Source organism: Gallinula chloropus (genome assembly GCF_964237585.1).
Source record: "Gallinula chloropus genome assembly, chromosome: 24".
Taxonomy (NCBI): Eukaryota; Metazoa; Chordata; class Aves; order Gruiformes; family Rallidae; genus Gallinula; species Gallinula chloropus.
The window spans coordinates 5,254,635-5,276,723 of record NC_140109.1 but is presented as its reverse complement, the minus strand read 5'-3'; the positions used below and the strand labels follow the sequence as shown (position 1 = coordinate 5,276,723).

General features: G+C 50.8%; 1 protein-coding gene across 1 annotated transcript in view; it reads left to right on the top strand.

The window, feature by feature from the left end:
- The window catches only part of ETS1 (ETS proto-oncogene 1, transcription factor), a gene marked incomplete at both ends in the record, with an annotated part of 72,972 nt that overhangs the window by 9,656 nt on the left and 41,227 nt on the right, over window positions 1-22,089 (top strand). The window contains 1 exon segment of the mRNA XM_084274995.1: window positions 270-414. Within this exon segment, the coding sequence (XP_084131121.1) occupies window positions 270-414 (145 nt within the window).

The window sequence follows — 22,089 nt, the reverse complement described above, 5'->3', positions numbered from 1 at the left end:
CCCGCCACCATCTTGCTGAGTGCAGCCCTTCCATGGGGTCTTAACTGGGTTTTTTTCCTCTCATATTTGGTTAAAAAAAGGTAGTTTGGGCCTTGGCACGACATTCCTCAGCGAGATGAGTTTAGACAACATTGTTTCTCCTGAGCAAAACCTGCCATCCCTAGGCTTTGTGCCTGATTTGGGCAGGAGTGAGTGGCTCTCTGCCACCCAGCACAGGGCAGCTGTTTCCTGGTCCTGCTCCCCTGACGCTTTCCCTCTCCTGCTCCCAGAAACAAGGTGCCACCAGCCCTTGTGAGGATCCCTGGGTGACCTGTGGCTTTCAGTCTGCCTGCTGCCAGCCAAGGACATGCTGCCCGCTTTGGGACGAGCCTGCCACACAAGAAGTGCCCACCGGTCTGGAGCACTACAGCACAGGTAGGACACCCATTGTGCAGGTGGGTTTGCGAGATGCAATGATGCCTTTCCCCTGCTGTGCTGCAGGGCTTGGCAGCGTGCACAGGAGAAAAGATGAGTCTTGAAGGTCTACCATGCATGTCCTCCTTGTCTCCTTCCTCTAATATTTGCTTTCTCTCCCAGTCCTGACTTAATCTATTTGGGTGTTTTGGCCTTAATGCAGCCACAGGGTGTGTACTGCATCATCACCATGTTGGGGCTTGCCTTGCTGGCCATCAAGGGTCTCCCTCAGTGAAGATGGGGCCAAAAAGCAGATAGAAACCTTAAAACTGATTTGTTTAACCATTCTCCTCCTGTTTAAGCAATGCTGAAGGATGGGAGCATCTTTCTTCCTTCTTTGCCCAGCTGGGAAAACCCCTCTCCTCTTTTGGGGAGGGGGGTGATTTTGATAATGTTTAGGAACTGCAGCCCTGATTTTTTATGACATTTTGATGCCATCTAGGGGACTTCAGCTCCGTGGGGTCTTGTCAGGCATGGGGCTCTTCAGGAGGATAACTGTGGGGAAGCTTGCATCTTCTTTTCCAACTTTTCTCATAGTATTTGCAGATCTGATGTCTTCACTGGTGGCTTTGGAAGGGCAATGTTGCCTCCATGGAGGGTTGCAAGGAGTTGGAGACTTCTGAATTTTAATTCCACTGTAATTTTGAGTCTCTTGCTCTTGTAGCTCATCACCTTGCTGCTTGGGAAGGTGGTGGCATGGTCTTCAGGTAGCATAACTGGAGATGTGTGGCCACACTGGGCTGCAAGTTTGCAGTGTGCTGCACAGCTAAAGGAATCAATTGACTTGGACTAGATGAACATCTTCTCTAACCCATTCATCATCTGAAAGTCGTTACAAAGTCGCCGGTGACTAATTCTTCCTCTGCACGTTGTTCAACTCTGAATCTTCAAGCTGAGCTTGTAGTTTGGGCTGCTGTTTGTATAACTGACTGGCAGCTCAGGCGTGGGGCAGACAGTGGGTCCTCCTGCCTGTGGGGTGGGTGGTGAGGCACCAGCTAAAAAGCCCACGTGTGGTGGCAGAGGAGAGGGCTCAGGTACACCGTGGCACAGGCCAGCAGCAGGAACTAAGCACCAGAGCTCAAGCTGCATGTATGTGACCTTTGCAAAGGGCCAATATGAAGTTTATGTTTCACTTAAGTCCCACATAAGCCTATCATGAAGCACTTAAATCCCATGTAAGCTTTTGCATGGCATGTGCTGGTCTTTTGTGACTTGTTCCCGGCTCGTTAGTTATGCACATTGGTCCTTTGGGAGGGGAAAAGCCCTGATGTTTAGAGACTTTTTGCAGCTAAAGAGTTCAGCAGAACCAGTGACCGTTGCAGTCAAATGTACAGTTTGAAATCTCTCCTTGGCAAATATTCAGGCATTTCACTTTTTTTCCCTTAAATTCCCCCTCTCCCCCCCCCCCCTCTTTTGGTGAGCACTTGTGTGTGAGCAGGAGATGGACACAGAGAGCTGTGCCTGTGGCTTGAGCAAAACTCTCTTGCCTATTCCCAGTCGTTCTCAGTTCAGCTATTTGCTCGACTCCTGTGGGTGACCTCTCTCAGCGTGATGTCAAGTCTGCTCTGATGAAATCTGCCCTTGCAGCATTTGGATTTACTCAAACATTTTGCAAATCTGTGCCTGGAAAGTTTTCTTTGTGTTTTGGTGGGTGTTTTTTTTTTTTTCCCCTTACCCTCTCCCTTTTTCTGGGGAGAGAAAGTGCTCTCTCCAGGGACCAGCATATCTGCAACCCAGATCTTCCTTACCACATGCTGGGGCTGTGAAATTTCTTGTTGCAGAGACTGGAGCCTGCTTTAAACCTCAGTGAGGCCTGTAAAAATAATAATAATAATAATAGTAACAACAACAGGTTTTGTTCGAACGTTGGTACATCGGTGTGAGTAGAATCATAGAATCATAGAATCATAGGATGGTCTGGGTTGGAATGGACCCCAAGGGTCACAGAGCTCCAACCCCCTGCCACAGGCAGGGACACCAACCTCCAGGCCTGGAGCTACACAAGGTTGCCCAGGGCCCCATCCAACCTGGCTTTGAACACCCCCAGGGATGGAGCATCCACCCCCTCTCTGGGCAGCCTGTTCCAGCCCCTCACCACTCTCTCTGTAAAAAACTTCCCCCTAATATGTAATTTAAACCTTCCCTCCTTTCGCTTGAATCCATTCCTCCTTGTCTTGCCATTGTCTACCCTTTTAAAAAGTTGATTCCCCTCCTGTTTGTCTGCTCCCTTCAGGGACTGGAAGGCTGTAGGACAGGCCTCCGAATCTCTTGCTACACCTAAGAATTACTTTTCAGTTCTTCCTGTTGCCGTGCAAGATACTCTTTCTCTGATTTTTTTTTCTTAATGCTGCTGTTGCTTCAGGCTAGAGCAGTTGCTAATTTTAAATCAGAGGAAACTCTCATTTGTATATACTGCTAGGAACGGGTCTTTCGTTTCTCCTTTGTGTTTCGCGTGCAGGTTACAACCATTTGTCATCTATTCTTCTGGTGTACTAGAGGCTGGTTTGGTTTTCATGGTCTTGGTGTTGGTGAAAGAAACGAGTCAACAAGGAAAATGCAAGTGTGAATATATCCTCTTGCAATAGAAACCCACAACAGTTTTAAAAGTTTGAGAGCTGCTCGCATTTAGGGAAGGTATTTTGCCTTTCAACCTTCCCTGAGTTTATTTACATTGTGCTTGAAGCCCAATTAGATTACTCAGTGATGGGGATAAAGGAAAAGCTGACTGGGATTTAGCTTGTCGATAAAGACAAGTTGGGGGGTGTGGGGGTTTTTTTGGAGGAGTTTTTTTGTTTGTTTGTTTAAAAAGCCCAAATTTGGAAACCTTATAGAATAAGTTTATTTATTAGCTTGCTACCACAGTCTGCAGTGCATATGTCAGGACTATTATCAGCCAGACAATCAACCCAAATTGGGTCCACAGCGAGCAAAGGGCACATCCCAAAGGGTGGGAGAAAATAACTAGCAAGAAGGGAGCTGCTGCCTGCTTCCAACAAGCAGTTCTGCTCCTTGGATTGGGTACGAACAGGAGCGCAGAGCCCCTTGTACCTCAGCCCAAAATGAAGGGTGCCATGTGTCTGCCCGAAGCAGTGGGGTTGCTGAAAGGATGCTGAAAGTCACACTTAGCACCCTATGTTTAATTCCTAAGGTAACAGTTTCCCCAAATTACCCTCTGGTAATATTTATGTGGGTTTTTTTGGTTGAGACAAGGTTAGGCACAGAAATGGAGCGGAGGAAGGGATTTGATAGCAGCATTGTCCTTTCAGCATGGCCGCAGTCCTGGCTGGCTCTGCCTTTTTGAGCCAAGGCCACTTTGACAACCCCTTCCACTCTGAACTGGTTTGTTTTCCTTAGTGATAGGGGAGATAAAACTGTTGTTAATGGCAAGCGAGGGATGAAGCGACTCTGGTTGAAGAAGTTTCTACGACTGCTGTGTCGCTGAGTCAGCGTGCTTGGACTGAAGGTGCTCCCAGCTGAGGGGATTGGTATGGCTTTGGGATTTTGCAAGGCAAGAAATGAAATTGAAGCCTTTTCCAGAGGAGAAATTAGATCTGCAGGCCTGATGCTGCCATGAAAACAGTCCAGCTGATTTTGATCGTGTTTCCCACCCCAAGATACTGTCATGAATAAAAGGAGTCACCTTAGGCTCACCCCCAACACCCAGTGCTGTTCAGGCCCATGCTGTGGGATACCAGCTTTGCTCAACCTGTTGCTAATGCTGTCTGGATATACTAGCTTAGTGACACCTCCCAATACACAATATTTTGGGTTTATGACCTTTGGGGGTGGCAGCAAACCGGGATCTGCTGACTGCCTGGTGCTTCATGGACATTGGGTCCCTGCAGCCGGGGTCATGGCAGTGCTGTACTGGGTTTGGCAGGAAAACAAAGCCCTTGTAGCTGGAGCAAAGCATTGCAGAGTGCCTTGCTGCCCCACACAGACAAAACAGGGGTGCCCTCCCCCTGCCACCACCCTGCTAAGTCTGGCTGTGATCTTCCTTAAAGCCCAGCACTCAGCTCAGCCTGGACTGCAGGCAGTAGTCCCATGGGGAGCATCTACATCCGTGGTGAACTCTCCCTGCTTTTCCCCACGTTGCCCTCTCCTTCGCTGAGAGACCTACTCTGTCCCCGGTGGAGATCCCTGGAGGAAAGTTCTTTCTGTCAGCAGTTTCTGGGCCATCTTCCAGGCCCAGGCTTGGAGGAGGAGGAGGAGGAGAGAGCAGAGGGGGGGGAAGGTGAAAGCTGACCAGGCTGAGCCCGATGGCTTCTCCAGCTGCAGCACATTTTCCGAGCGAAGCTTTTTTTTCTTTTTTTTTCTTCTTTTTTTTTTTTAAAAAAAAAACCCAACAAAAATCTGCAATTTTTTTTTCATGTCCTTTTATCCTATTTTTAACTGCAGCCTCTTTCCTTTTCTCAGCCTCCTCCAACACTTCCCCCCCTCCCCTCCCCTGCGCTGCTGCTGCCTCCCCCGCACGCTCTCTGCAGAGATGAATGGGCGCCTTTTCACAGGGCACGCACATCTGCTTGTGGCTGCAAGACCTAGCAAGACTTCTCAGGGCAGCTCTCCTGGACCAGCCACTCTGTCCTCTCCCTCCTCAATAAACATGGAGCAGGCAGGAGAGGACGTGGAGGAAGGTGAAGGGAAACAGAACAGGGAGAGCTAAAAAAGAGGGCGAGCCACCTCGGGGAAGGATGTGCCAGAGATGAGGTGATGGATGCTCATTGGTTTCAAGGCTCAACAAACACTGTGCACAAAATCCAGCCTCTGCCCAAAGTGCTGCTGGTCATTCTCTCAGATTTGGAGCCCTCCCTGGACCTTCTATTGGTCTCAGAGGGGGTGAAGGAGTCTTTTCTGCTGGGTTTTTGTTGTCACCCTCTGGCTGGCTCGGCGGCTCAGCTTCTTGCAAGCCTTGGGGTCTGATGTTGTCCATAGCCTGGTTGGAATGGGTTTTTCTTTGACCGTTTTCCTTCCTGGCAGCCTTTGGGCATTTCATTAGGTCTGGTTAAAGGCACTTCCCACCTACTATACATGGGGGCTCTGGGTTTGTTGAAGGACATACATAATTTTCTCCATTAAGAGCGCTTCCTCCAATCTGTCGGTGGAGAGAAATGGTCCCTCTATGAAAGAATTAGAGAGCTGTGAGCTGCCTGTGGTCTCCAAGTCTCTCCTGGCCCTTTTGCAAGATCCCCACAAAGGATGCTGAGCAGCTACTGGTCTTCAGCATCTGATTTGCAAGGATCTTTGGTTCATAAGAAAGGAAAACCTAGGAAGGCAACTCTTGGATACCTAGTGTTGCTCCCTCAAGCATCCCTCACTGCAACCTGCTGCAAGTCAGCACTTGGAGAGGTTTATTTGTGCTGAAGAATGACAAAAATCCAGGCTTTCACTTTTCTATTTGTTTCCTGTCTGACTCTGGACAAATCCCTGTGTCGCCTCTCGAAGACAAAACCCAAGGGAGCTCCCTGAGTGTTGGGTCATCACTGGAGAATGAGCGTTGAGCTCTCTTCCCACTTAAGCTGCAGACTGGTGTCAGCTGGGGATCAGCTGCCGCACAGGGAGGAACTGGGTGTTGGTCCCCTGGATGAGGCTGGGTGATGGCTGGTTGCCTGGTTTTTGGGTGATGCTGGGGGCCCTCTAGTATAACAGGAGGACAGGAGCTCCACAAGAAGCCAAGCTCAAGTTAGTGTGGCAACCACAGCAAAACTGAGCAGCAATGCTGGCAACGTTGGTATGTCATGGGGGAGGAACAACTTGATGTAGAGTCAAGGAGGAAAGGGACTAGGCAACAGGCTATCTGGAGCTTCTGTGGTGCCTTGAGGATGACTGCAGAACATGTCTTGTTTTGGCTTGGTATTGGAGTAAGATTGTTCCACCTGTAGGGGTGGAGTGAGGTGGATGTACCTGTTTCTTCTTCCAGAGGAGGAGGCTATCACGTGCCATCAGACACTTCCTTCACACAGGCCACACAAAGCACAGCCACTTTTCTGGGGGGTTGAGCTTTCCCAAACTCCTACACCCATAAAGCCCCAAGCACTTCTCTCTGGGGACTGTGGGCAGCAGAGCACCATCTCTAGAGGGTTTGGGTGGCATGTGGCCAGCCCTTCTTAGATCAGTGCCTAGGCTGGCTCTGCTGCATTGGCATGGAGCAGGGAGGACAGCGTGAGGCCAGCTACTATTTTGTCTCTGTATGGACAGGGCTGGCTGGGTGATGCCAGGAGAGCTAAGTGCAGGGCAGGCAGAGGGGGAACGTGGGGAGCACAGAGGGCTGGGACCCTGAAAGCAGCCTGTTTCTCTCTGTTCCTGGCAGCACGGAGCACCTCTCTCTCCCTCCAGATGTTCGCTGTGTTTATAGCTGCTGAAGCAAGAGGCTGAACTCTCTCATTAATACATTTCTCTCTCCCTTTCTCTCTCTCTCTCTCACACTGAAGCCAGAAGTCTCAGCTCAGAGGTTGCAGCTGGAAAGGAGCTGGGGGGTGAGGGGTGGGAGAGAGAAGGGAGGTGTATGCAAGCCTCCCATCCCATTCAACTCCCCCTCTCCACTTTCCTCCCCCCGAATCCTCCCAAAATACACATGCCCCGAAAAAAGAAAAACACTAGCAGATTTTTTATTTCAGAAAGTAAACACTTAGGCCATGGGGGTCTGGAGGTTATGGGAAAAGAGGAAACCATTGGGCTAATCAGGCCGGGACACACTTCCCCTGCTGAAATAAACCAGAAATCATTGCATTACAGGGCGCCGACGCGGTTAACCCTGGTGCTGCCAACACAGCTGAGCGCTGGGGAGCTGTGGAGAGCCTGTGGAGCTTTGCCCACGCATTTTCCCTGGCTCCCTGGTTTCCAGCCAGGGCGAAGCAGCGATGAGGAAGGGGAGCCAGCCCTCTGCAGCAGCCCTTTGGCATGTCGGCCTTTTGGGAAGGAGCCGTTGGGAATTTTTTAGTAGGAAATGAAAGCTTTTTTGCTTTTTTGCTTTTTTTCTTTTTTTTCCTATGGTTTATGAGCCATCCTATAGAATTTAATCGTTATTCTTGCCTGAGAACTCTGCCTGACGGTTGCTAAACCTCTACAGGGAGGAAATCTTTCTCTGCTTGAATCAGTGGGATTTGGGGGGTAATTTCTGCAGAGCTTTTGGATGCTTTTCAGAAGGCTCTTTTTTTTTTTAGTTTCACCCACCCCAATGATTAGATTACTGATTATTTGGTTGCAGACCCTTCGGAGGGGAATCCTTCCTGCTGGCTTTTACCCCTGTGTTTGTAGGGCACCCAGTATGTGGGATCCAGCCGTATGCCAGGACCCTGGGTGCTCCCACAGCACAAAGAACAACTACAGTCCAGGTGTAAGTGAGCTCTTCATCCCAACTGCATGAAGAGATCTCAATGTACCCTCTCTAAGCCTGGCCTTGGACTTCCCCCAGCCCCTTTAGCAGTCTCTGAGTACTATAAATGGATGCTCATGGCCGGGTCTCACACATTCTGAGACTGCTGCATTTCTGGAAAGGCTGGAATGTTCCTCACTGTAAATTAATACTAGAGATTGTGAGCCTGGGTCTCTTTGGGCAGAGCTCCTCACCACGATTGCTGACTCCCTTTATATCCTGAGGTTTGCAGAGAAGCCCGGATGGGTTTTTCACACACCTCCTTGTTGTATCCAGGCTGCTTTGGCAACCTCAAATCTTCGCACGATTCCCATGCTAACGCAGCCTGTGCTCTCTCACAAGCCTCCCCTCTGCTAGCAATTACTGAGAGGGAAAGGAAAAGCCAGCATGGAGCACTTGTTAGCCAAGGGAAAGTGATCTTGCCATCGCTGCTGCCCACTGAAGAAAGTTTTACCTCATCCGTTACAGCGTGAACACTGGCGGTGAAAGGTGCCGTCACCGGTTCCTTGAGCCATCAGCCCAGCTCTTGCAACATTCCCACCAGAAGGCATATCCCCAGATAGCACACCATAGGGGAGCTGCAGACCTGCTGCTTCCCAGCCCGCTATCTCAAGAATGCATTTGAACAGGAGCTGTTACTGCAACCTCTGGAGGTCGAGGCTTGAGATGGAAATGGAGCTCTGAGGAGATAGTCCTACAGAGCAAGTTTCAGAATTTTTGGAGTTGGTGTTCAGCTCAGATAAGCCCTTGAGAGCTCAGATACTTTATCTGAACTTTATCTGAGCTATTTGCATCACTTCAGTCTGAGAAACCAGGCTGTCAGACATTTGGGAAGGGGGGGAAAGTTGTATTAGGACAGTCTGGCCTTTTTTTCATCTTTTCTTAATTGCTATTTCTAACACCTCCGGGAGGATTGGACTGCCCCATCCACCTCAAGGACAAATATTCCTTGAAAGCCCTGTAAGGGATTGCATCCCTCTTCTCTCTTTCTCAAACTGATTAGAAATAAACTTGAGCTGTCCCTGCTGTTAATTGTGGATGGAAATGATTCCTCCTTTTCGGACCAAGCTCAGCTCTGAGTTTTCTCAAATGCAGTGTGCTTTCTGTGCCTTGTTTACTAAACCCTGTGATGTTTCTCACCTTGTCTGGACCTCCTGGGGGGAAATACGTGGTCTGTGCTGTCTCGATGCTCTCTTAGCATCCCTCCTCTTCGTTCCTGCCTCACAGCAATCAATCGACTCTTTGAAGGGACCTTAGTCTGTATAATGCAACATCCTCTTCCCGGACCATGGGGGTGGTTTCATTCACCTGAGCATTAGGTCCTGGTGGCTCTTCCCCAGGCATCCATGGACTTTTTGTGGAGGAAAGGTTCTCAAGGGTAAGAACAGCAGATTTAGCAGATCTGGCTGAGATTACAGGCTCTTAACAGCTGGGATTTGGAAGACCTTGGCTACATCACTTAGCAGAAGGTCTTCAGGCATCTAAACCCCACTGACTTCTATTGCACTGAGATACTTAAATCACTCAAAGGGCTGCCTGTGAGCCACTCCGTAGCCGTTTCTCATGTTGGAGATGCCGATGATTAATTCATTGCACATTTTATTGCGATGCTTAATTCATTGAGGTCAGGCGAGTGGCTGGAAGTCCCCAGAGATCCCTGTTGTACAAGTACTTGATATTATAAGAAAAAGAAAAATAGACCTCTCAAATGATACTGAGCTGCCAGCATGGCTGTCCCCTTGAAGCTGCCTGCAGTCTGCTGAACACGTGCTGAAGTTTACACAGCCCACCGGATGGACCTTCCCCTGTGGGCTTTGGTATCAATAGGCTTTGAAACAGTTGCAGCAGGTCAATTGTTGGCCGTTTCACAATGGATTGAAATAAAGGTTTTCTCTCCCTGCAGCTGGTTCCTGGGAAAGGAGGCTGCCTCTCAAGGAGCAGGCAGGGCTGATGAGGTTGTGTGTGTACGTTGGGAAGATGGTTTCTCTGCAGAAGAGCCATGGGAGAGTTGCAGTGAGTGGCTTGCTGGCCTCCGGATGACTCCAGTGAGGTGTGGAAAAAGCTTGGGATGGAGGGTGGAATTTGCACATGGGCTTATTTTCAGCGTGAGGTTTATGAAAGGAGATTCTCAGCCAGTGTGAGCCGGTGCAGGTCCATCCTTCAGGATGCTTCACAAACCTCTGATTCCCTCTTAGAGGCAAGACTCCTCTTTCAGTGTTTTTATTTTCCCTGCAACACTGCAAGGGCAGGTTAGGATTCAAGGCCAGGATCTAGCCTTGAAATCCTTGAAGCCTGTGGTGAGCCTGCGGGGAAACGGGCTTGGCTTCAACCCACTCAGTGGGAACGCTGCCATCAATTTCGGCAAGGGCAAGTGGATGGGTGCACACACCGAAAAGCAATATAATAAAGTTCATGACAGGACTTCCCTTCCTGGAAAGGGAAAGAAGGCCGCTGACATGGCATATGCTGCATGAGCAGGGGGCAGGCAGGGCGGCAGAAACACACGCAGATATTTGTGCTTCCCATAGTACTAAGGGAATGGAGCAAAAGAAACTGCTCTGCCAAAGCAGAGGTTTGATTTCTAAGAAGGGTTGGCCCAAACTACTTCTCTCTAACTCATCAGCAACTCCTTTTTTTTTTTGGGAGTCAGAAATGCCTTTCTCCCCTGGTTTATGTGATTCACTCTCCACATCCTAAGTTCAAGGGGGGCCGGAGGGCACTCGTTTTGGTCAGACTGATGTCAGCATTGAGGTAGAGTAGGAGGAGATGCCCCAAGGGAGTTTGTTCGTGGAAAATGTCTAACTTGGTCAGTTCCAGGAGTCTCACGAAAGAGTCTGTGCTTGGGAGACTTTAACCCAGTTTTGCAGGCTCAAGAGGCAGGAATAATTATGGAAGGTGGTGATGGAATAAAGCTGGCATCTCTGTCCTGCCCTGGACTGGCTTTTCACCACAGTGCAACCTTGGGGTATCCACATCTCCTGTGAAACGTCCCCCAGAGATGATCAGACCTTCTCTTTCCCTGCTTTGCATCTAGTAACTGCCTAACCCCAGGAGGCCAGATGCTTCCTTTGTCTGGCAGCTTTGGTTGTGTTTCTATCCAGGCCAACAGCTACTACATGAAAGTAGTAGCAGTTTCCCTTGCTTTACAGTAATCAAAATGACAGGATAACGAGGCAACCCAGTAGCCTGCTTTGCCTTCCACTTGTGCCGAGTTCCAGGCTGGGTGTCAGCTCAGTCCCCCATCTAGATGAAATACGGCTTTTTGATTTTTCTTCCCCTTGCTGCCAAAAAGTGATAGATCATTCAGCAGAAATCATCAATATTTTGTCAAAACGAAATCCAAACACTTCCAGCCAAAACTCAGCGTTTTCTGGTGCTGGCTGTGTTGATGCAAAAAACAAATCTCCGTGGGAAATGCCAACATGGAAAGAAAACAGGGAATGAGGTCGGACTATTCTGCAGAACACTTTTCCTGGCTCTCTGATTCAGCTGTGTGTCTGAGGGGCTGCAAGGCAAAGGGTGGTTGAACCCGAGAGCTTAATCTGGACCACTGGCATGTTTATTTAGAGCAGATTGGTGTAAACAGATGTGCTCTGTTGAAGTGCACAAGGAGCCCTGTCTGTGCAGTGTGTGCCACACAGCATGCGTGCACAGCAAGTACCTCCACTCATTCCCTGCTTTCCAGTATCAGGAGGCAACGCTTCATCCGAGCTCCAGCTTCAAGTGAAGGGAACTGATTTTTAAGGTTCCATCCATCTGCTCTTGCCTCATTCACGTCATCCTGTCTTCCTTCCCCCCACCCCCCACATTTGCACCTAGCCAAGCTGTTGCTCTGCCCCTGTGTTTAGCGTAGCAGATAATTCCATAACCATCCATCTTCCAAAATCCCTCCCCGGGGGCCTCACTGCTCTGTAGTCAGCAGCCTACAGTGGCACCAGACCTCAGTGGGAAGACTTTTCTGCTCCACACCCTCCTGCAACGCAATGGTTTTATCGGGGCTCTCCCACGCCTGCCAAGTGCATCTCAACGCTCCCCTCCCCGTTGCTGCCGCTCCTCACTTCATTAGCGCCGGAGATGTTTATAAATGGAAGAGATAATATTTTTCGTTTCCAGTTTGGGTTTCCAGGGCAGCCACTTTCTAAAGCACTTAGGAAGTTTAGAGAAGACGAGGTTATATAAACGATTTTCCCCCCCTGGGCTCTTATTAATCAAGTGGCTTGTGGAGCCATTCCCATAGCTTTGGGATCAAGGGCACTAGCTGGGTGAGGGGAGGCAGGCGGTTAATACAAGACATCTTTTTCTTGGCTCTTACCCTTTTTCTTGGCTCTTACCCTTTTTCTTTTTTATTTTTTTGGTGGGTTTGTGATGAATGAAGCGCTCAGACCTGGCTGTTGGGCTTTGGAAGCAGCCGGAGGGCTGAGTAACATGCTCCTAGGTTACATTCAAACTGTGTTTTGGGCTGGACTCTTGTATTAGACCCTTCTAGGCCTTCAAGTGAGTCATGTAGCATCTTTTAGTGATGATTTACCTGGCCCTGTTGATATGTCTCTGCAAAATTTCATTATTTGATATAAGATGTTTGCATTTCCTAAGAGGAGGGTTCTTATGATTCCTGTAGCAACAGGCAATGGGTTGCTCCTTGTTCTTTTACAATAAAAACCCATGGACATGCACACAGACACACTAATTAATATATTTCCTGGCAAGCCCTGATGCATTTCTAAAGCTTCCCAGCATTTTCCCACTCAGGCTACAACAGTGGCTGCTACCCAGGATGGCCATGAGCATCACGGGTGTCTCATCTGTTTGGAAAACGGCATCAAGCTTTTGTTCCCATTAGAATGAAACCAAGCTCTGCCTCCTCCTCTGTGTCCTTCCTCCTGCTGTCTTCCCACCATGGGAGCTGTGGAATGGTCTTTCTGTTTTCCTTGGGTGGATGGAGTTCTGTCTGTAGGGACAGGTCCAGTTGTTTCAAGCCTGGAGCTGAAGGTCCACAGGAAATCAGCTCATTAGTCTGTTGACCCACCTTCCCAGCTTCCCAACCACTCTCTCTCGGTGTGAAAATGATGATTTAAATAGCCAAGGACGGAAAATAATGATTTAAAGGGGGTAAAGGGGATATTCTCAACTATTGCTGAGTAAAGACTTGGCAGAAGGAAACCGTATTTCTTCCGGGTCTGGGGAGCGTGTTGAGAAAAGGTGTTGAACATCTGGAGCGATTTAGCAGTTTCACGCCGTTGTGGAAGGCTGTGCACTGGTGGTGCTGCAAACCCAGCTCACCCCGAAGAACCAGGATGGGTTGATGGGGACAAAAGCTTGAGCAGGTGCAGGTTGGACATGGCAGAAGAGCCGTGTTGACCTCCCCCAGGGACAGACGATGGGTTTGTGGTGGCCCTGGCTTCCCTGAAGGGTTGCTCGAGACACTTCAGACAGTTCCTGTGATGTTTAGTGTATCCTCTACAGCTGCTTTTCCCCTCCAACTGCCAGCAAAGAAAAGAAAAAAAAAAAGAAAAAGAAAAAGAAAAAAAATAATCAGCTGTTTTCACAACTTTTGCTGCAGGCAGTGGGGAAGCGGGTGGGGAAGCAGAGCTGTTTGTGTGCTGAACCCCCTTGTACCCTCGTGTTCAACAGCTTTCTGAAGCTACTTTAAAAACCTGAATTAACTGGACATGATGCTAGCTGTAGATGGGTGACCATACTTCCAGTGGAGTCACAGTCCCCTGCCGACCAGCTGTCTCTTCCCCATTTACACCAGCAAGGATTTAGGACCTAGGCGAACTAATCAGGAGACCCTCATGGGGAGAGAGGCGTGTTATTTAATTAGCTTTACAATGGACTGACTGGGAGGCACGTGGTGGCTCTAATGGAAGGAGATAGATGTCTTTTTAGCTGGGCTAATTGTTAGGAAATAGCAGAGCCTTTGTTCAGCCCCAGCATGTGGCCTGTGATCTCTCAGAGCCCAGGGGCTGCCTGCTTATAATTTTAGACAGATCTATTCAAGCCCGCTCTGGAGCGCAGGGCCGAACAAGCCGGGTATTGTTGCAGAGCCAGGATCGCCGTCCAAGAAAACCACCCCGAAAAACCCAAACACGTGTAGAGCGGAATATTTCTCTGTCGTTTATTCACTATCGGGCCAGGTTGCCAAGTGAAGACAATTGGGAGCGAGATTTCCAGCGCCGGGCAAGGGGGTTTGTCTCTTTGAAAGGTGTATGCAGGAGAATCCTTCATCCCAGGAGCAGCGTGATGGGCTAAAGGAGTGTCTCTGCCAGCAGAGACTTATCTGTAGGGTTTTAATTGCTAACGTGGGTCTCACCTTGTAATTCCCTCACCGTGGGCATAGTGTACGTGGGCTAATTGTGCCCATCGTCAAATAATGCCCCCAGACTGGCTCTATGCACCTGTCACCTCACAGTGGCAGGGGGACAGTGGTTTGGGATGGAGGGATTTTGGCCAGTGGGGATGCAGAATTTGTGCTACCCAAGGTCCTGCGTGACAAGGGACAGGAATCCCAGTGCTCTTTCCTCTCAAACCTCTCTCCAGCAAGAGCCCATCATGGTCCCCTGCTCCAGAGCTTTTCCTCTGGGACCATTGAACTGATGCTCCCAGCCCCCCTTGCAAAGCAAGAAAGCAACATTTCATTAAAAAGGGAGATGGAGGCACAAAGATCTCTAAGAGCTCACATGGAAATATTGACCAGGAATTAAACTTCCATTCCTGAACCCCTTTGTCCTGATCCCAGTGTTAACCTGAGGATTATTCCACTCAAGTGTTTGATTTCCCCACACTGACCACTTCCAACTGGCTCTATGCAAGCATGTTTTTCCAGTGGCTGCCTTTTCTTAGGCTGTGAATTTGTACACTAGAGGTTGGTGCTGCACTGATCTTCCTTGGGAGGTATTTATGTGGCTCCTGGCACCTTCATGAAAGGGAAACATGACTGTTACTTGATTCTTCTTGAGGCAGTAGGACGGTTTTTTTTTTGTTGTTGGGTTATTTTAAAAGATTGAAAGAGCAGGTAGGCATTAGTGTAGACCATCTAGCTGTCCAGGAGATCTGCTTTGTTAGCCACAAGCCCATTGCCTCTCCTTTGTGATCCCTCACCTGTTGGAAAGGGGATCTCAAGGATCATCAGAAATCAGTTCAGAACCCTCTATCACCAGAGATGGGTGAAGGATGAAGTCACAAGCAGAGATGTGGTGTTCAACTCTGAGCTGGCTGCAGTTGTTTCTGCTATGAAGGAGGCAGCCCAAGGGATCTGACCAACGATGAGAGAGGTTCCTACAGGTGAGGTTTGATGTGTATCATCTGTGCATGCCTGGAGTAATTGCAAGTAACGAGTCAAACAGCAAAAGTCCTTCAGGTTATGTTTCCCAGGAACCTGATGCTGTTATTTGATGAGGAGAGGGAAAATGTACTGAGAGCAAACAGCGCTGCAGAACATGTTCCATCCAGCCGGGTAAGAATTGAGTGACAGCACCCCCCACCAACGAAATGCAGGGCAGAATTACATTGCTGGAGCCCAGATTAGCTAATCAAGTTAGGAATCAGCATGGGACCTCTGGGAAGCCAATAGCAGGAGGCACTTGAAGATGCTCAAGCAGCTTGTTGATTGAGGTACCCAGGGCGTGTGGATGGAGCTGTCACTCCCTCGCAGCCACGCGGGGATGTGTGTGTGCTGGAGTCCTGACGCCTAGCTGGCCACAAAGATGCTTTTGTGAGCCCTCTCCGCTGGGAAGTTAATGAGAGCAGGAGTCAGGGAGGCTCGGAGGCGGCTTCCTCTGCTCCAGCCCGGAGGGCAATCAGAGGACGGTATTGTGGCAGCGCTGTCTCCGGGCTGAGCTGGGGACTGAAGTCTGGATCTCCGCAGCCTGAACAGAAACTTGTTTTTAATACAGACAGCACAGTGGACGGGGACTTTTGTGTGACTCCAGCACTATAGCACTGAGCAGTGAGGGGACCCCAGAGGCCACAGCCATCTGGGTCACGGAGGAGCCAACGCTTTCGTGATGGTCATCACCTCCTGGCCACAAATGCCAGATTTGAGAGCAGCCTGCCTTCCCTACAGACAGCCTGGGGAGCGGGGCACACGAAGTACATCCTGACTAATGAGCTCCATTTCTATGCCTTCTACTTAGCCAAAAAGGGGAGGCTGTGGTCACCAGGAGTGGGGAAGGCTCAAAGGCAGACCCAGCCTCCATTTACCAGCGTGAAACAACTCACTCAAATACTTCCCAACTATGACGGCACTTGAAAGAGTTTATCCCTATCATTTTAAATTCCAGGAAAGGTATCTCCCTAGGGACTGGTCATGGCAGCTGCTTGCTCTTTCCTCTCATTGCAGCGGGCCACTTCCACACCCAGAGCCACCTCCCTGCTCTTTCCTTTTCTTAGAGTGGTGGCTGCTGCTCTTTCCAACAACGTCCCCCCCTTACGATAAATCCTTTCATGTCTCTGTTTCTCCCTGGAATTGCACAGCAGGGCTGTTTGTTGGGTTGTTGGGTTTGGTTGGGGTTTTTCCCCCTGCCCCCCCCCCCCCCCCCCCCCGCTTTGCTCCTGATTTTTTTGCCTCTGGATATTGTTTACTTGACAAAACATCAAACCAAAGCCCTGACCGCTCGCGGTCATTAAAAATCCCATGGCAGTTTTGGGGAAGGCTCCAATTTGGCTAATTACGTTCCGCCGTAAATATCCCCCTGCAGTTTTAATTGGATATGGTGTTCTTCATTTCCTGTCCATAACAGCTGGGAGGCGTTGCTCCACGTTGTTACGTTGTGTTTCACCCCAGAGGTGGCCGTGCTTTGGTAGCAGCAGCGCTAGGAAAAGCTTTTACTCCAGCCTACCGGTTACACCTAATCCTGAACCCACTGGAATGAGATTGGGGAAACCTGAGGGAAGGGGAAGCTCTCCCAGCTCTGTCACACATGGAGGAGAGCCAGAAGGGCTGTGACAGGAGCGAATTTGGCCCTGCTGAAGGGAAAGAGCCGGACCCAACTAGGAGAGAGGCTGTGAAAGAGCAGTCGTGCCCGTATTTCGTGGTCGGAAATCACAGCAAGGGCTCTGGTCTCATACTACCTTTCCTCTATGCTAAGCGAATAACGGTTATTATTCTTTTAAACCAAGGTTAGTCAGCGTCCCTGGGAACAATGTGGCATTACTGCCCGCCCTTTCTTTGTCCAAACTGTTGAAAAACAGCCGAGCTGCATTGTGGAGGGAGGGCAGATGGTTATCTCCAATCAACGGCAAAATCTTTGGGCTATATTAATGGCAGGAGGGCTGTTCTCCACAGCCCAGCATCCTCCCTCGACAGGAGAGAGCCTGACTAGATATTAAGGTTGAGTAACGCCAGAATGGAAAAGGAGGGTGAGACTTGGATGTGGAAGAGGAAAGATTTTTCTGAAGCCTGTAAACGGCAAATAGGAACCAGTTGCTGAAGCAAAGTCATGTTTGGCAGGTCTTGGACTCCAAATGGTCACATCCCAGCTGAAGAAACTAATCAATGGATTCCTTCCATGCTTTCTGTGAACACTGAGCCATTGAGCGGCTCAGCTGGAGTTCAGAGCCAGGGCTTTCATGTTGCAGGCTCTGAAGTGAACACAAATTAAGGCGGCTGCTAGGATAGAGTAGAGTTGGAAGGAGAGCTTCAGCTGCCCTGGGAGGAAATCTCTGCCCACAGACTCTCTCCGTTCTTTTCCTCCACTTTGGGGGGGTTGGGATTTGCACCAGTACTAGTTTTGGAAGGGTGTAGAGTTTTCCCTGCACGTAGGGGATGCTGTATATTGCATGAGCAAAATGAGCAGAGGTTTGGGCAAGCAAAAAGGGGGAGGTGAGGCAGGGGTGTAGAGGAACTCAAAGCTTTGCTGCAGCCATGCTGCACCAAGCTGTGGCCTAGTGTCAGCAGCTTTGCAGGATCAGGGCTGAGCTGTGATGCCAAGACTGTGTGTATCTTTCCAAATTTTAAATAAAACAACCACAAACCCCCACAAGCTGCGAGAAACATCTTTATTAGAGCCTTTGTACTGGTCCAGAAGAGAAGGAACCCCCATTACAGGTGCTCTGGAGTTCAGCCAGTCCTTAAGACCATAACACTCGCAGGAGAGGCCAAGCCAAATGTGTTGGCCCCCAGGAGCAAGGCTAAAGCAGACACCACAGGGGCAGCCGCTGTATCCTCTGATGCTGCTTTTTAATCCCACTGGCAGCTCCGTCCAGGACAATGTCTCCTCACAAGAGTCTTCTCCTACGTGGCATCGACAGCCCGGTCCCCATCAGCGCTCGCTTGGGTGAGCCTCGGCAGCCTCGCCGCCCACCTCCTCTTCTGTTTCAGCCTGGGGACTGTGGTTTGCTGCAGGAGGCGACGCTCGCTCTGAGCGGGGTGGATGATCGAGCGCAGCCGAATCGAGGGGAGCGTTGGGGGTCATTTCAATACGGTTGGGACCACAGGTGCTTTCTGATGGCTTCCTCGCCGCGGCCGAGAGCCCGCAGCCAGCTGCGTAACGCGGTTCCCCCCCGCACCAGGGCGCAGCAGGCACGCACGCCGTCTCCCACACCCTGCAGCCTGCCTGCAGTTCGCAGCGTGCAGAGTGAAGTGTAGGAAGGGAAAGGTTGTCAGGCTGTGATAACTGCTTCGGGTTTCCCTTCCCAAGCCTGCTCTGGAAGGGATTGCACTGACAGGCAGCTGTTTCTTCTGAATCCACTCTTCATTTTCAATGGGAAACGTTGTGCTGAGCCTCCTCTCTATAGCCTCTTCCTTCAATCCTTGATGTCCATCCAGTATGGGAGAGAGAAAAGAAACCTGAAGAGAAAGGCAGGTGCAAACCCACTATCCCGTGAGGAGAGAAGCAATGGGGACTGAGTAGTTATCCTTCCACCCGCCCTCTTTTCACTTACAGGTTTACAGGTTCATTCCTGCAGTAGGTTTCAAGCCAAGGGCCCACCACCCAAGGTTTCACACCTCGTGCCCTGCCTGAGCACAGCAGGAATCAGCAGATTGATTCTATATTGATCACGCAGCAGATCGCTGGTCCTACTTGACCACTGCAGGTATAGGGTGTGCCCATCACTGAGCTTGCCTGTAAATTGGAAAGAGGGTGGCTGTAAAATTGGAAGTGGGAGCACTTGTTTATGGCTGAATGCTTGAAAGCTGAACTTTGGGCTTTGCAAGCTCTGGAGCTTCCTGCTCACTGCATCTTGAGCTATCCACCTTGGTAAAAGCGGCTGCTTGGGTGATCCAGAATCAGCCTCTCGATTTCTGACCCCAGCACCTCGCAGCTTCTTTTAGTTACACAAACTTTTCTTCTATAAATACACCTTGGGCGACTGAGAAAGGCGCTGCTGAAGAAGCTAGAAATAATCCTGAGCTGCAGCGTCTGCATCTGCGGCTCACCTTTCAGCACATTTAAAGGTTTCAGTGGCATTTGCAAGCAGGACCCTTGGTGCAGCCTATATGTCAACAGGCAGCCTTGAACCCTGGCGGCTGACTGAGGTGACTGCCCTCTTGCCCGGTTATAGCCAGGATGTTCATTTAGGCCCATCTTTGATCAGAGCAACCGGGTCTCTGCCAGCGTGTCGGGGACTGTTGAGACTTTCAGAGTGAAAGAACCACAAGAGCAGGTTGCTGATGACTTTTTTTTTAACACTTCTACCGGTAAATTGACATCTGTGAGTCATAATCTCCCTACTGCTGCACCGTTTGTGGTCTCAAGTTTTTTTCTACCTAAATATAATAAAACATATTTCATGTGAAAACCGATATCCTTCTGTTAACATTCATGCCATGCTGGCATGATACTCATCTTGCATCTTCGAGATGCTTGTTATCCAGTCAGTTCCCAAAGCTTTTTTGGCCTCCCACCTGTATGAAGTGGGCCCCAAACAACCATCCCCCGGCCCTTGTCACCCGTGATCACACGCCTGAGCGTGCCTGTGCACACACATGCTCTGCCCTGACCGTACTTGTGGGTGGGAGTGGATCAGATCGCTGTGAGCGGGCAGAAACGCTGCTGATGTGAGCGTGAAGGGGTGATGCGAGCGTGAAAGGCAGCGGTTCGTGTCAAGACAGGCAGTGTGAAGGCAACTGGCTGGGTTTCAAGAAACATGGGGTTTGGGTAGGTCACCTCGGCTCCAGCTCCGGGCAGCGTGCAGCCAGGGGCATTTTCCCGTGCTAAAACGGAAACTCTCTTTTTTTTTTCCTTCGTGTTTTGGGGCTGGGATGCAAACAGAGCTTGTGGCAGAAGCGCAGCAGCACCCAACTTTGTGCTGGATGCGCTCACCCCCCCTTTCCATCACCCCGTCGGCCGTTCCCACCTCTCCTCTTTCCACTCCCCCCATCACCCGCATCCTCCATCCCCCCGGACCCTGCGTCTCCCGGGACCGAGCCGCTCCCCCGAACCCCGGGGCAACCTCGGCTCCGCTCCCCGCGGAGCCGGGGGCCGCCTCCGGGGCGGGGGGGGAGGCGTGTCCCTCTCCGCCTCTGTCACCGTTCGGGCCCGGCCCAGAGCCCTCCCCTCAGCGGCTCAGCCCGGGCCGGGGCGGCGGCGGTGGTGGCGGGGGACGGGCGAGGCGGAGCGGTAGCGAGGGAAGCGCGGAAGGGGCGGCGGAGGAGCGGAGCAGAGCGGAGCAGGAGAGAGGAGCGAGGGAGCGCGGAAGGAAGGAGAGAGGAGGAGGAAGAGGAGGAAAAAGAGGAGGAGGAGAAGGAGAAGGAGGAGGGAGGCAGGAGCCCGGCCGCCTCTGACCCGGGCGCCCCGCTCCGCGCTCCGCGGGGCTCAGCAGCCGCCGCCGCCCCCGGTCCCGGCGCGACGCCCCCGCGGCGCTGCCCCAGCCATGAAGGCGGCGGTGGACCTGACCATCATCAAGACGGAGAAGGTGGACATCGAACTCTTCCCGTCCCCCGGTAAGCGTCTTGTCCTTCCTTCCCCGTCTCCAAACCTCGCCGGGGAGCCCCTGGGGAGAGCCCTTCTCCCTCTTTTTTCGCGGCGAGGGCGGTGGTGGGGGAAATGTCTGCCTGGTGAGGGTCGGTTGTGCTTTTCTTTTGGGGGGGGAAGATGTGTTTTTGGAAAGGGAAAATGAGACGCACCCCTAAGTTGGAGCGGAGTGGAGCGGCGCCGCCCCGCTCGCTGCCGCCCGGCCCTGCGCTGCCCGGCTCTGCCCCGCAGCCCCGCGGGGAGAAGGAGCGAACTTGCTTTTCGAGCAGTTTTAAAGACTTTCTACCGCCACTACAACCCCCTCTCCCTCTTCTCTGAAAAAAAAAAAACCAACTCGCTGCCCCTCCAGCCGCCTTTTCTCATGCTTCTGACATCTTTGCGGGGATGTAGGCAAGCACCTCCGGCTGGGAGGCAGGAGAGATGCACTCGACTACGTTTGGTTTGTTGTGTTTTTTGGTTTTAATGAGTTCCCCGGGAGACTTCCACCTTTTCTGGAGTTGGTGAGCCACGCCAGAACTGGTAGCCCTGCACAAACTCCTTCTCTGGGATGTACCTCCCTCCCCCCTCCACCCCCAGCTTCCATCCCTCGCTGGAAATGTCTTGTGTGGTCCAAGCACTCCTGGTATTTGAGAAACAAAACTCCAGCGGTACCTCCTCTAGATTGACCATGTTTAAACCAAGAAAACCCGCTGCTTTGAGTTTGATTTTGTTTTTTCCCTCCTCTTTGGAGCTGGAGATATTGATGGAGGAAGGGTGCAGGAGCTGTGAGGGAAGATAGTGACATGTATTGTGGTTGTTTTGTGTGTCTGTGTGTTAAAGCTTAAGCTCAGCTGCTGCTGGGCTGTGGTTAACGCTAATAGTTGAGCCTTTACCATAATAAGGGCTGTTGTTCGCATACTGATGTGTCTGACTGCTGACCCCAGACACTCGGCTGGTTTCTGCCTTGCTCAGCCGAGGTGGAGGATGAGGCTTGGAGTGTCTGCAGGGGGGAAAAAAAAAAAACCCTTCTCTTTCTGGGTACAAGGGGTGTGGGATGTGACATAAGCCCTGTTGCTTCACCCTCTCTCCCCGCTTTAATTCCCGGTGCACTGAAGTGGAGGTTTGATGGATTTTGTGTGGCACCGGTGCAGTGGAGAAGATCAAATCAAAGAGAGAGTTGTGCGTTTCTTTGCCAGTTAGCAAGTTTCTGGGAAACCCAGAAAGGGGGTTCAACTCCTGCCAGGTGATAGGAAATAAAATGACAGCTGATTGCTGGAGTGCAAGGGCGGCCGGAGCCGCTTGGACTTAAAATAGGTGCTTGGGTAGGATCAGCTTGTCTGCAGAGAGCTCCAGTAAGTCAGCACATCC